Source organism: Pseudophryne corroboree, chromosome 7, assembly GCF_028390025.1.
Source record: "Pseudophryne corroboree isolate aPseCor3 chromosome 7, aPseCor3.hap2, whole genome shotgun sequence".
NCBI lineage: Eukaryota > Metazoa > Chordata > Amphibia > Anura > Myobatrachidae > Pseudophryne > Pseudophryne corroboree.
The window spans coordinates 360,735,845-360,749,398 of record NC_086450.1 but is presented as its reverse complement, the minus strand read 5'-3'; the positions used below and the strand labels follow the sequence as shown (position 1 = coordinate 360,749,398).

General features: G+C 46.7%; 1 protein-coding gene across 2 annotated transcripts in view; it reads left to right on the top strand.

Annotated features, from left to right (window-relative positions):
- The window catches only part of PMS2 (PMS1 homolog 2, mismatch repair system component), a 292,359-nt gene that overhangs the window by 128,487 nt on the left and 150,318 nt on the right, over positions 1 to 13,554 (top strand). For both annotated transcript variants that reach the window (XM_063934476.1, XM_063934475.1), the window contains one exon: positions 13,043 to 13,142. In XM_063934476.1, coding sequence (XP_063790546.1) covers positions 13,043 to 13,142 — 100 coding nt within the window. The remainder of the gene's footprint in view (positions 1 to 13,042; positions 13,143 to 13,554) is intronic.

Here is a 13,554-nt window from a genome sequence, read left to right as displayed (position 1 = left end):
CACTCTGCATAGCCTCTGGGAAGCCACCATACTGAGGTCACTGGGGCTTTCTTCTTGCCGGGTAGAGCTCCGAGGAGGCACTTCTCAGGTAGGACAGCCGCAACCTGCCTGGGCAGTGTTGGGCTGTTATCTCTACTGACAGTATTTATATGACTGCTGTATCTGTAGCCTCCACTCCGTCCCCGCTGGCGGGTGTCTATTACGGCACTGTAAGGTATTGACTGACATGCTTAACTGAGGGCACGTGTTTGAATGTGTCCCCGCTGCCATGCACGCTAGTTTAGACAGGAAGGTGAGGCAGCGGACTCTAATTCAGGCGGAGCAGGTCTAAAGTAGAAGTGAGTCCTTCCCGCTTCCGCCGCTGGTAGATCAGAAACCGCGTACCTAGTACAGGCACGGAGGTCCTTTTACAGAAGGGGATTGTACAGGCTAGCCGCGGCGGGAGCCAGAGGGGGAAATAAGCACTTTCCCGCCTTGCGCTCCCGCTCAGCTGGTTATTGATGTCCGCTCACCTCATTCTGTGGGGACGGCTCTGATTTGCAGATGCCATATTCCCGCGTAGCAGTCTTTACTGTTCCACCCATCACTGTCTGGGGGCGGACTCGACCAGCGGGTGCCATTTTACAACTCGCTCCCTCTTTATCAGCACTATCTGACCAGGGAACATTGCACAACACGCTGAGGAAAATATCTGACAGTGACCTAACTCACCCTGTTATTATACAGGCGGAGATCAGAAAATACAAGTGTTTTGGGTTAAATCAGAAATTTGCATCACCCAATTTTATTTCTTGTCTACCTGTGTATCAGTAATTTCACTGTCACAAGGTTGTTATTTATCTCACCCTGTTTATTACACAGGTGGAGATCATTTCTTAACTAGTGTTGTGTTAGTCTAACAGAGACAACAGTTGTTTACCTGTTTACAGAAGAGGAGTAGTAAGGCATAGTGTACGTTGGCATTATTATTCCATGGTCAGTAAACCAGCAAATCGTCTAAAGGAAAGACAGGCTCAGTAGTTTACTACACAGAAGCTCCAATAGCTTTGGGGATAATGCGGTGTATTGGTAAGATAGAGTACACAGGTTTGATTCCCATATACATTTAATTACATGTTCCCAATGTGGCTCCAGACTTCCTAAAGGTAGCATGGACCCAGGTAACCAATGCTCCAGGACACCTGTGCGGAGCTGCCGGGGGGTTACAGGAATCAGTCTATGTCTCCGTGGCCCAGAGACACCCAATCCAGAATAATACGGAGGGTGTAGTGGATAGCATTGCTGCCTCACAGCTCTGAGGCCATGAGTTTTTTTACATAGACACGTATGCATATACCAAGCAGGTTTAGATTGCTCTACAGTCTTAGCCTCTACCACCTCTGTTGGGAAGCTATTTCACTTATTCACTACTCTTTATGTAAAAATAAAATTAAAAAATTCCTTCAATTCCCCCTGAACCTGCCTCCCTCCAGTTCAGTGTATGCCCAGACTGTGTGAAGTTGTATTTATTCCCTGTACTTGCATGGATTTTATTGGGGTTCCAGTACTGGTCTACGAATACCGGTATTGTCAGAATCTACCTTTCCTTACACTATGTTAGTGTAATGGGTCTGGTACTCTGTTTACTACTTAGCCATTAGTCTGGGTTAAAAATTTTAATAATATGTGGGACTATTTCTATTTCTTGTACTCTACGTACTTATGACTTGCAAAATGGCTGGACACCGCTCGCAGCTCCTTAATCAGCTCATACCGTGCAGTGAGCCAGGTCCTTGACAGACAGTTACTTCAGAGGCCAATCCTTATGTCCAAGTGGTTATAATCTCAATGGTTATGGTCGCTTCTGAGGCAGGTTTTAGTTTTACACTGCCTGGTGTCTGTCTAACATGAATTCCTTAGGTAGGATCATTGCGTACTCGGACTATAGCGCCAATTGGCGGAGTCCTGCATCTCCCTCTCTTTTGTTCTTGATTCTGTCCACATTTGAGGCTTCATCTAAAAACAATGGTGAGATAGATCCTGTCAGGGAGGTTCCTTCAGGGTAGGAATAAGAAATATTTTACTGAATTTCTTGGTTTCCACCTCTTCCTTCACGTTGAGAGAATGTTGATTAGAAGTCTGAATCCACACTTGATGCAAAGGTCTATATTTCCAGGGACATGTGCCTGTCTCTAGTACACACTGTAGTCGGTTCAGTTTCAGTGTCTCATAATTAGACACCGCATCTCTTTATCATTTCGCTAAGGAAGTCACTGACCTGATGAAGGTTCCACTAATAATCAGTGGACGCATCCATTATGGGAGAGCCTACGATGACTGCCCTTACTATCGTACAGTATGTGACCTTAACAGTCACCGCAGATTGATAACGGTGAGGCGGTTATTATATTTAGTATTCATTCTCACAAGAATATTCCTACGCCCTACCCTGGCTAATGCATTAATCTTTTAACTGGTTGCAGATTGCAGAATGCATGTTGTCCATTCGGGTGTCACCTGATCCTTTTCAAATTGTCCATTGACAGTTTTGGTCTCTGAAGCTCTAGTCCCTGTCTACTCAAGGTTGCATCTTTTCCCTGGCTATGACACCCTTATTTGTTTTGGTTGCGAATCGTGAAATTCTGCTTCCAGATTAAAGCGTTTAATTTGCAGATTTGCAGGCAGGAGCAAATAACTCTATCAGTAAAATGTCTACCTGCGATATACCAGGTTGTGGGTTCTCATCCGGAGTATAATAGCTAAAACATGTGTATTTTTAAAGTATGTCAGGAAAATATGTATTCTTTTGGGTGGCATTTGTCCGTCTAGAACACGGACTTCCGATGTGTCCTCGGCAGGGATTACGGAGTCGGACAGTCTGGTTCCCAGTAGGTGGGACCAACTTTCTCAGAATCCTCGGGTTCGTTAGAGGTACTGAATTGTATCACAAACATATATTCGGAATCTTGGGAACACGTACAAAGCGGGATTCTTTAGTATTCCCCTTATTTACATTTTATCCAAAAGACAGACTCCAATCATTGCGATTTCTTCGTCAGTTGTTGTAAAAAAAATAAAAAAAATAAAGGGGGGCTCTGTCTCATGCACTTACGCATCTACAGCGGACTTTGGCCCTGGATTTCTTCCTTCGCAGAGGTTGGTATTCGGGGATTTTCTTTTTCGATTCCAGATATCTCGAACGATGACGGAGTGCAGGATTTACTGACCAGAATAGACTTTTTTTCCTGCAGTTTCCACAGGGGTCAGTACTCCATGGCATACACTGCCTCTGCAGGAGAGTGGAGACTTTACAGGTGGCTCCATTCTCCCGGTCTCCTGCCGGTTTTCTTCATTCTCGGATTCTAGGCTTTTAATCCTGGGCAGGATTGAGTTTACTTAATCAGTTCAGTCTTTCCTTTCACATCCGAAAATATTTTCATTGGTCTATATATATATATATATATATATATATATTTTCATTGGACTACACATTCCAAGTCTGACCCATGGGACTTCATTCTGTCTCGTCGACGTCTGTCGTTACGGTTTTTGGTTTCAACTCTAGCGTTTTCTATGACACTAAAGTCCAAATTGGAAATGTCACTTCCGATCTACGGGCAATTCACAACGCATTGACTCCAGATCAATGTTTTCTACAGGGTCTTTCCACTGTGGCCTATATCACCTTGTGCTGTGGCACGTGTAGCTGGAGAGCCATCGGAAACAGTATCTAACATATGCAGAGGGCGGAATTTTGGGTTTCTGCAATATTGATCATCTCCGGTTTCCAGACTGGGCAACTGGGAAGTGGACTTGCTGGTTGTCAGGCTGTTTCTTTGAAGTATGTGAAATCAATGAGTATTTCTGGATTTAGTGTAACTCTGTGACTAGCCGACGTAGACCTCAAGGTATACTTGGTACTGTGATCGCTCCGGGGATCCCCTTGTGGCAATCGTGGACGCCGTGTCAGCTCCTTGTCACTTTCATCTGGCATATTTTTGCTGCCTCTGGCAAAATCTAGTGAGTACTTCACTGCATTTGACCACTGGTTTTTTTTTCCGCTCATCCTAATCCGGTCCGGATTTGCCCGTTGACTCTACTCTGCAATGCTTCAGGCTGGGGTGGCCAGGGCTCCTTATAGGGTACCTATTCGGTCGGCTCTCCACTTTCAACCTTTGCGTCATCACCGGGATTTTATCTCGTCTGACTGTGACAGCGTGATTGTGGAGAACAGTGTCATCAAGACCTACTATGTTTCCGACTCACTAACCAATCACAGTGCTCCGAACATTTGTTGTCATTTTGTAACGGTCACTCACCTGGAGTTCTTAGTCTTTTCCGACTCTTGTCTTTTCTACAACATAGTTGTCAGAACTGCTTTGTCTTATTATCTTAAGAGCCTGGATTCTGCTCTAGAATTTATTTTCCTGAAGGGCTCCTGTTTTACCTTTCCGGTCTCTGGACTCGAGTTGCGGTTTCTTGTCTCTTACGGTGTTTTTGGTTTATGCAGTTAGGGTGGCTTTACCTACCAACCACAAGTTGTATCTGTTTTTCCTCTTTAGGCCATTGTGCTTCCTGTGTCGTCACGGTTTCGTCCGGGGCGGGTCGGCTCTAGGCCTTATTGGTTATCATTCGTGCCTTCCACATTACCTTGTTGGTTTTTGTTTGCTGCACCCAAGAGTGGCTGGCCGGCCTCTAAGAACGCGGTGGCGCGCTGTGTTACTTCTGCTATTAGGCAGGCTGATGTTTCTTAGGCGTTGCCTCTTTCTGATTCCTTGAGGGCTCACTCGACTAGAGTTGTTGGAGCCTCTTGGGCTGTTCACGGTGGTGTATCTGTCGAGCTGGTGTGTAGAGCGGCGACCTGGTCTTCCGTGTCTACCTTCTCGAAGTTTCTACCGTTTTTATGCTTTTGGTTTGGAGACTGCCTCTGTTGGGCGTCAAATTTTTGCAGACTGCCATGCCGTCTGTGTCTCCTTCCTCTAATTAGCTTGCTTTGGGAAATCCCATCAGTAAGTACGCAGCGTCCCCCAGATGGATGAAAGAGAAAAAGGGATTTTTGTTTACTTACCGTAAAATCTCTTTCTCTGATACCATCTGGGGGACGCTGCGATCCCTCCTATATTTTTGTATGGTTTACTGGGTATGTTCTGTTCTGCCTCTTCCGGCTTTGCTAAACGTTAACTGAGGTAATCTGCTGGTAGGCTGGAGATGGGAGGGGTTAGAGGGGGGAAGGTGTTAGTTTCTATAGGTTCTGTGCCAAACTCCCATCCCACACACTCTAACCCATCAGTAAGTACGCAGCGTCCCCCAGATGGAATCAGAGAAAGAGATTTTACGGTAAGTAAACAAAAATCCCTTTTTTGCAAACTTCCCTCGCTCATATTCCGTTCCGGTAGGGTGGTTTTAAGGACCAAGGGGGGTATTCAGTTAGGTGCGAAAAATGAAAAGTTTTTCTCTATCGTCCTAGTGGATGCTGGGGTTCCTGAAAGGACCATGGGGAATAGCGGCTCCGCAGGAGACTGGGCACAAAAAGTAAAGCTTTACGATCAGGTGGTGTGTACTGGCTCCTCCCCCTATGACCCTCCTCCAAGCCTCAGTTAGATTTTTGTGCCCGGCCGAGAAGGGTGCAATCTAGGTGGCTCTCCTAAAGAGCTGCTTAGAAAAGTTTAGCTTAGGTTTTTTATTTTACAGTGAGTCCTGCTGGCAACAGGATCACTGCAACGAGGGACTTAGGGGAGAAGAAGTGAACTCACCTGCGTGCAGGATGGATTGGCTTCTTGGCTACTGGACATCAGCTCCAGAGGGACGATCACAGGTACAGCCTGGATGGTCACCGGAGCCTTGCCGCCGGCCCCCTTGCAGATGCTGAAGTAAGAAGAGGTCCAGAATCGGCGGCAGAAGACTCCTCAGTCTTCTAAAGGTAGCGCACAGCACTGCAGCTGTGCGCCATTTTCCTCTCAGCACACTTCACACGGCAGTCACTGAGGGTGCAGGGCGCTGGGAGGGGGGCGCCCTGGGAGGCAAATGAAAACCTATTTTGGCTAAAAATACCTCACATATAGCCTCCGGAGGCTATATGGAGATATTTAACCCCTGCCAGAATCCGTTAAGAGCGGGAGACGAGGCCGCCGAAAAAGGGGCGGGGCCTATCTCCTCAGCACACAGCGCCATTTTCCCTCACAGAAAGGCTGGAGGGAAGGCTCCCAGGCTCTCCCCTGCACTGCACTACAGAAACAGGGTTAAAACAGAGAGGGGGGGCACTAATTTGGCGTTAGAAATATATAATAAAGATGCTATAAGGGAAAACACTTATATAAGGTTGTCCCTATATAATTATAGCGTTTTTGGTGTGTGCTGGCAAACTCTCCCTCTGTCTCTCCAAAGGGCTAGTGGGTCCTGTCCTCTATCAGAGCATTCCCTGTGTGTGTGCTGTGTGTCGGTACGTGTGTGTCGACATGTATGAGGACGATGTTGGTGAGGAGGCGGAGCAATTGCCTGTAATGGTGATGTCACTCTCTAGGGAGTCGACACCGGAATGGATGGCTTATTTAGGGAATTACGTGATAATGTCAACACGCTGCAAGGTCGGTTGACGACATGAGACGGCCGACAAACAATTAGTACCGGTCCAGACGTCTCAAAAACACTGTCAGGGGTTTTAAAACGCCCGTTTACTTTAGTCGGTCGACACAGACAGGGACACTGAATCCAGTGTCGACGGTGAATAAACAAACGTATTCCTTATTAGGGCCACACGTTAAAGGCAATGAAGGAGGTGTTACATATTTCTGATACTACAAGTACCACAAAAGAGGGTATTATGTGGGATGTGAAAAAACTACCGTAGTTTTTCCTGAATCCGATAAATTAAATAAAGTGTGTGATGATGCGTGGGTTCCCCCCGATAGAAAATTAGGGGCGGTATACCCTTTCCCGCCAGAAGTTAGGGCGCGTTGAGAAACACCCCTTAGGGTGGCTAAGGCGCTCACACGCTTATCAAAACAAGTGGCGGTACCGTCTATAGATAGGGCCGTCCTCAAGGACCAGCTGACAGGAGGCTGGAAAATATCATAAAAAGTATATACACACATACTGGTGTTATACTGCGACCAGCGATCGCCTCAGCCTGGATGTGCAGAGCTGGGGTGGCTTGGTCGGATTCCCTGACTAAAAATATTGATACCCTTGACAGGGACAGTATTTTATTGACTATAGAGCATTTAAAGGATGCATTTCTATATATGCGAGATGCACAGAGGGATATTTGCACTCTGGCATCAAGAGTAAATGCGATGTCCATATCTGCCAGAAGATGTTATGGACACGACAGTGGTCAGGTGATGCAGATTCCAAACGGCACAAAGGTGTATTGCCGTATAAAGGAAGAGGAGTTATTTGGGGTCGGTCCATCGGACCTGGTGGCCACGGCAACTGCTGGAAAATCCACCGTTTTTACCCTACGTCACATCTCTGCAGAAAAAGACACCGTCTTTTCAGCCTCAGTCCTTTCGTCCCTATAAGATCATATCTGCCCAGGGATAGAGGAAAGGGAAGAAGACTGCAGCAGGCAGCCCATTCCCAGGAACAGAAGCGTTCCACCGCTTCTGACAAGTTCTCAGCATGGCGCTGAGACCGTACAGGACCCCTGGATCCTACAAGTAGTATCCCAGGGGTACAGATTGGAATGTCGAGACGTTTCCCCTTCGCAGGCTCCTGAAGTCTGCTTTACCAAGGTCTCCCTCCGACAAGGAGGCAGTATGGGAAAAAATTCACAAGCTGTATTCCCAGCAGGTGATAATTAAATTACCTCTCCTACTACAAGAAAAGGGGTATTATTCCACACTATATTGTGGTACTGAAGCCAGAAGGCTAGGTGAGACTTATTCTAAAAATTTTTTGAACACTTACAAAGGTTCAAATCAAGATGGAGTCACTCAGAGCAGTGATAACGAACCAGGAAGAAGGGGACTATATAGTGTCCCGGGACATCAGGGATGCTTACCTCTATGTCCCAAATTTGCCCTTCTCACTAAGGGTACCTCAGGTTCGTGGTGCAGAACTGTCACTATCAGTTTCAGACGCTGCCGTTTGGATTGTCCACGGCACCCCGGGTCTTTACCAAGGTAATGGCCGAAATGATGATTCTTCTTCGAAGAAAAGGCGTCTTAATTATCCCTTACTTGGACGATCTCCTGATAAGGGCATAGTCCAGGGAACAGTTGGAGGTCGGAGTAGCACTATCTCGGATACTGCTACAACAGCACGGGTGGATTCTAAATATTCCAAAATCGCAGCTGATCCCGACGACACGTCTGCTGTGCCTAGGGATGATTCTGGACACAGTCCAGAAAAAGGTGTTTCTCCCGGAAGAGAAAGCCAGGGAGTTATCCGAGCTAGTCAGGAACCTCCTAAAAACAGTGCATCATTGCACAAGGGTCCTGGTAAAAATGGTGGCTTCCTACGAAGCAATTCCATTCGGCAGATTTCACGCAAGAACTTTTCAGTGGGATCTGCTGGACAAATGGTCCGGATCGCATCTTCAGATGCATCAGCGGATAACCCTATATCCAAGGACAAGGGTGTCTCTCCTGTGGTGGTTATAGAGTGCTCATCTTCTAGAGGGCCGCAGATTCGGCATTCAGGATTGGATGCTGGTGACCACGGAGCCCAGCCCGAGAGGCTGGGGAGCAGTCACACAAGGAAAAAATTTCCAGGGAGTGTGATCAAGTCTGGAGACTTTTCTCCACATAAATATACTGGAGCTAAGGGTAAATTTATAATGCTCTAAGCTTGGCAAGACCTCTGCTTCAAGGTCAGCCGGTATTGATCCAGTGGGAAAAACATCACGGCAGTCGCCCACGTAAACAGACAGGGCGACACAAGAAGCAGGAGGGCAATGGAAAAAACTGCAAGGACTTTTCGCTGGGCGGAAAATCATGTGATAGCACTGTCAGCAGTGTTTCATCCCGGGAATGGAAACTGGGAAGCAGACTTCCTCAGCAGGCACGACCTCCACCCGGGAGAGTGGAAACTTCATCGGGAAGTTTTTTCCACATGATTGTAAACCGTTGGGAAATACCAAAGGTGGACATGATGGCGTCCCGTCTGAACAAAAAACGGGACAGGTATTGCGCCAGGTCAAGAGACCCTCAGGCAATAGCTGTGGACGTTCTGGTAACACCGTGGGTGTACCAGTCGGTGTATGTGTTCCCTCCTCTGCTTCTCATACCTAAGGTGCTGAGAATTATAAGACGTAGAGGAGTAAGAACTATACTCATGGCTCCGGATTGGCCAAGAAGGACTTGGTACCCGGAACTTCAAGAGATGCTTACAGAGGTCTTATGGCCTCTGCTGCTAAGAAGGGATTTGCTTCAGCAAGTACCATGTCTGTTCCAAGACTTACCGCAGCTGCGTTTGTCGGCATGGCGGTGGAACGCCGGATCCTAAGGGAAAAAGGCATTCCGGAAGAGGTCATTCCTACCCTGGTCAAAGCCAGAAAGGAGGTGACCGCACAACATTATCACCACATGTGGCAAAAATATGTTGCGTGGTGTGAGGCCAGGATGGCCCCACAAAGAAATTTCAACTCGGTCGTTTCCTGCATTTCCTGCAAACAGGAGTGTCTATGGGCCGCAAATTGGGGTCCATTAAGGTTCAAATTTCGGCCCTGTCGATTTTCTTCCAGAAAGAATTGGCTTCAGTTCCTGAAGTCCAGAAGTTTGTCAAGGGAGTATTGCATATACAACCCCCTTTTGTGCCTCCAGTGGCACGGTGGGATCTCAACGTAGTTCTGGGATTCCTCAAATCACATTGGTTTAAAACCAGTCAAATCTGTGGATTTGAAGCATCTCACATGAAAAGTGACCATGCTCTTGGCCCTGGCCTGGACCAGGCGAGTGTCAAATTGGTGGTTTTTTCTCAAAAAAGCCCATTTCTGTTTGTCCATTCGGACAGGGCAGAGCTGCGGACTCGTCCCCAGTTCTCTCCCTAAGGTGGTGTCAGTGTTTCACCTGAACCAGCTTATTGTGGTGCCTTGCACCTACTAGGGACTTGGAGGACTCCAAGTTGCTAGATGTTGTCAGGGCCCTGAAAATATGTTCCAGGACGGCTGGAGTCAGGAAAACTGACTTGCTGTTATCCTGTATGCACCCAACAAACTGGGTGCTCTTGCTTCTAAGCAGACTATTGCTAGTTGGATGTGTAATACAATTCAGCTTGCACATTCTGTGGCAGGCCTGCCACAGCCAAAATATGTAAATGCCCATTCCACAAGGAAGGTGGGCTCATCTTGGGCGGCTGCCCGAGGGGTCTCGGCTTTACAACTTTGCCGAGCGGTTATTTAGTCAGGGGCAAACACGTTTGTAAAATCCTACAAATTTGATACCCTGGCTAAGGAGGACCTGGAGTTCTCTCATTCGGTGCTGCAGAGTCATCCGCACTCTCCCGCCCGTTTGGGAGCTTTGGTATTATCCCCATGGTCCTTTCAGGAACCCCAGCATCCACTAGGACGATAGAGAAAATAAGAATTTACTTACCGATAATTCTATTTCTCGGAGTCCGTAGTGGATGCTGGGCGCCCATCCCAAGTGCGGATTGTCTGCAATACTTGTACATAGTTACAAAAATCGGGTTATTATTGTTGTGAGACATCTTTTCAGAGGCTCCGCTGTTATAATACTGTTAACTGGGTTCAGATCACAGGTTGTACAGTGTGATTGGTGTGGCTGGTATGAGTCTTACCCGGGATTCAAAATCCTTCCTTATTGTGTACGCTCGTCCGGGCACAGTACCTAACTGAGGCTTGGAGGAGGGTCATAGGGGGAGGAGCCAGTACACACCACCTGATCGTAAAGCTTTACTTTTTGTGCCCTGTCTCCTGCGGAGCCGCTATTCCCCATGGTCCTTTCAGGAACCCCAGCATCCACTACGGACTCCGAGAAATAGAATTATCGGTAAGTAAATTCTTATTTTCACAATTTTTGTCCCTATGTTTCTCCGATCATTTTTTTGGGGCTATCCAATTTGGTTGCCTGAAAAAAAATTTTTCCCAAAAATACACAGGGTCAGTGAGAAACACACCCTGACTTTGCCTGTTGATTTTCGCAGGCTTAACGGGATAAACTGAATAGCCTCCAGCAACACACATACCCCTGCCCCAGGCCTAAGGTTGTCTTTGTGTTTCATCTCAATCATGACATTGTTCTTCCAGTCTTCCCGCAGGATACTACTTCTGCGGATGCCTCGTTTCTAGTGCTCTTGGAATTGTCCACACTTAGAATATTTACCTTACCCGTGTGGGCCCGGTCTACTGTACAAATTCTTTGTTGATTCTTATTGAAGCCCCTAAGCGAGATTGGCCAGCCTCTAAGAATACCATTTCTCATTTGGTTACCTCAGGGGCCCCCTCCTCTCTTAAAATAGCACTGCATAGCAGTGCAAGGGGAAAATTTGCCATGTCGGCATTCCTGTAAATGTCCAATATGTGCACTTCACTTTGTATTGAATCTGCCAAAAGTTCGGCATACATGTGCAGATAAAATGTCTGTTAGACTCTCGGACATTTTATCTGCCTGACACCCTTCAGTTATTGTGACCTTACACTCTAAGATTTCTCATGGTGTATTGCACCCGATATCTGCACTACGCCCCACGTTTTCCCGTTCCTCCCCTGTGATAGAACAGTGGAAATGTACATTGGTTGGCTGTGGCAGCTCTTAAGGTATACACACTGCCCGATCCGTCAGGGACTGACGTCATGAAGTGGGCGGGCGTGGCGCCCTCCCAGTTCAGCTGTCAATCACCGCCGGCCGCCGCAGCATGTGTACGACCGCCCCGTACACACACAGCGACGCGCCAATATATCGGTAGATATATTGGCCGTCGGCTGTGCTGCGCGGCCGACGCGATACATCTGTGAACTACGTATTGGCCGTACACACTGGCCGACGTACCCGCGATATATCGGCCGTTCAAGAGAACGACCGATATATCGACCAGTGTGTACGGGCCTTTACACTGCCCAATACGGCTGACTTTCAACTAATTTTTAATTGGTCGCCTGCATACCCTGTACAATTATATGGGTGATCCACTGATACCGGCCAGATAATTGTAGCATGTATGTCAAGCTTTAGTTGCTTCATAAACGATTGCTTGTAACTAATCATCCACAATTGAGCTACTGAAAGTAACTGGAGTTTTTGTTTCTGTATCCCATTGTATAAATGAACATGTGGAATTGGTTGTGAAGAGAAAGCGACAAAAGATACTTTTATTGTAGGATAGTGGGTGCAAGCACTGGCAGAAGACATCTGCAAGCCTTTCTTAATACAAAGCTGAATCTTGGATCACTAGACAGAACCAAATTAAGTGCTTCAGGAAAATTTAATAAATAACTTTTATTACTGAGGGACACCTAGATTTGTCGACATTATAGGCCTGATGCAGAGTTGGAGGTAATTTGAGCATATATTACTCAAAAGATCCTTGCACAGGAAAAAGGCATAATATTTGCTTGTATGCATGGTTGTATGCATCTGGACATATGGCCAGCTCTACGTTCGCTCCTTGCTTGCTACTATTTATCATCATTGAGTACCTGCTTGTACCCTGTATTAGGTTCAGATATATACTTCCAGAGAGGGGTATATACGCTTACGGGCAATAATGCATAGCTGCATTTGTCTATGTGAGATGTCCTGACAACACGTTTTCCCCTCTTTTTGGCAGAAATATAGATGCAATTTAGTTGAGTATTCTTGAAAACTATCATTAGTTAAAATGTTCTTTATCTCTTAGTTGTATTGTAGCCTAGAGTCACATGGCTCTGTTTTTATTGTGCCACCCTTTACTAGCAGGAAAGTTGTGATCTCTGAAGACAAAGTAGGAAGCCATGTACAGTAAGTGAAGGAAAACCTGTGTTACTTAGGTGTGAGAAAGCAGCATGCGTTGTGCACATATATATAAATTTGTGTCCCCATCACACAGCCAGCAATGAGAGTACCAGACCGTTAATGCATATTGGTAACTCAGCTTGTCTGAACCGCAGTGATCTTCATTTCAGCATTGCAGGATATATATCCCGATCTGACCATGGTGTGGGAAGAAGTGCGACAGACAGACAATTTTACTTCATCAACCAGCGTCCTTGTGATCCTGCTAAGGTGACCTGCTTTTATTTGACTCTGGTGTCTCTGTTTGTTAACCATGTCCTCTAAAATCTTCATGTCACGTCTTATTTAGCTGGACTTAGTGGAAGAAGCCTTGCCATCTATAACAATGGATCTGTATCAGATGTGGTTGGAGGTACTATGGAGGTGCTAATACGTTAATGCAGCAGGAGGGGTTTGATATACCTAGACACCTCCTGCTTGCATTAGTGATCTGAGCTGCATCCTAGGATGCAGCATCAGATCATCTGCTACACCATCGGCCAGCTGCGTGACCCATGAGGTCGTGCTAGCCAGCTGCCGCAGATCCAACAAAGAGGCCAGGAAAGGCAGCATATTGTCAGTCACTGACAGTCTGCAGCCGTAGTGCGACTGACGTTGCAGACCCATACTGCATATGCACAGC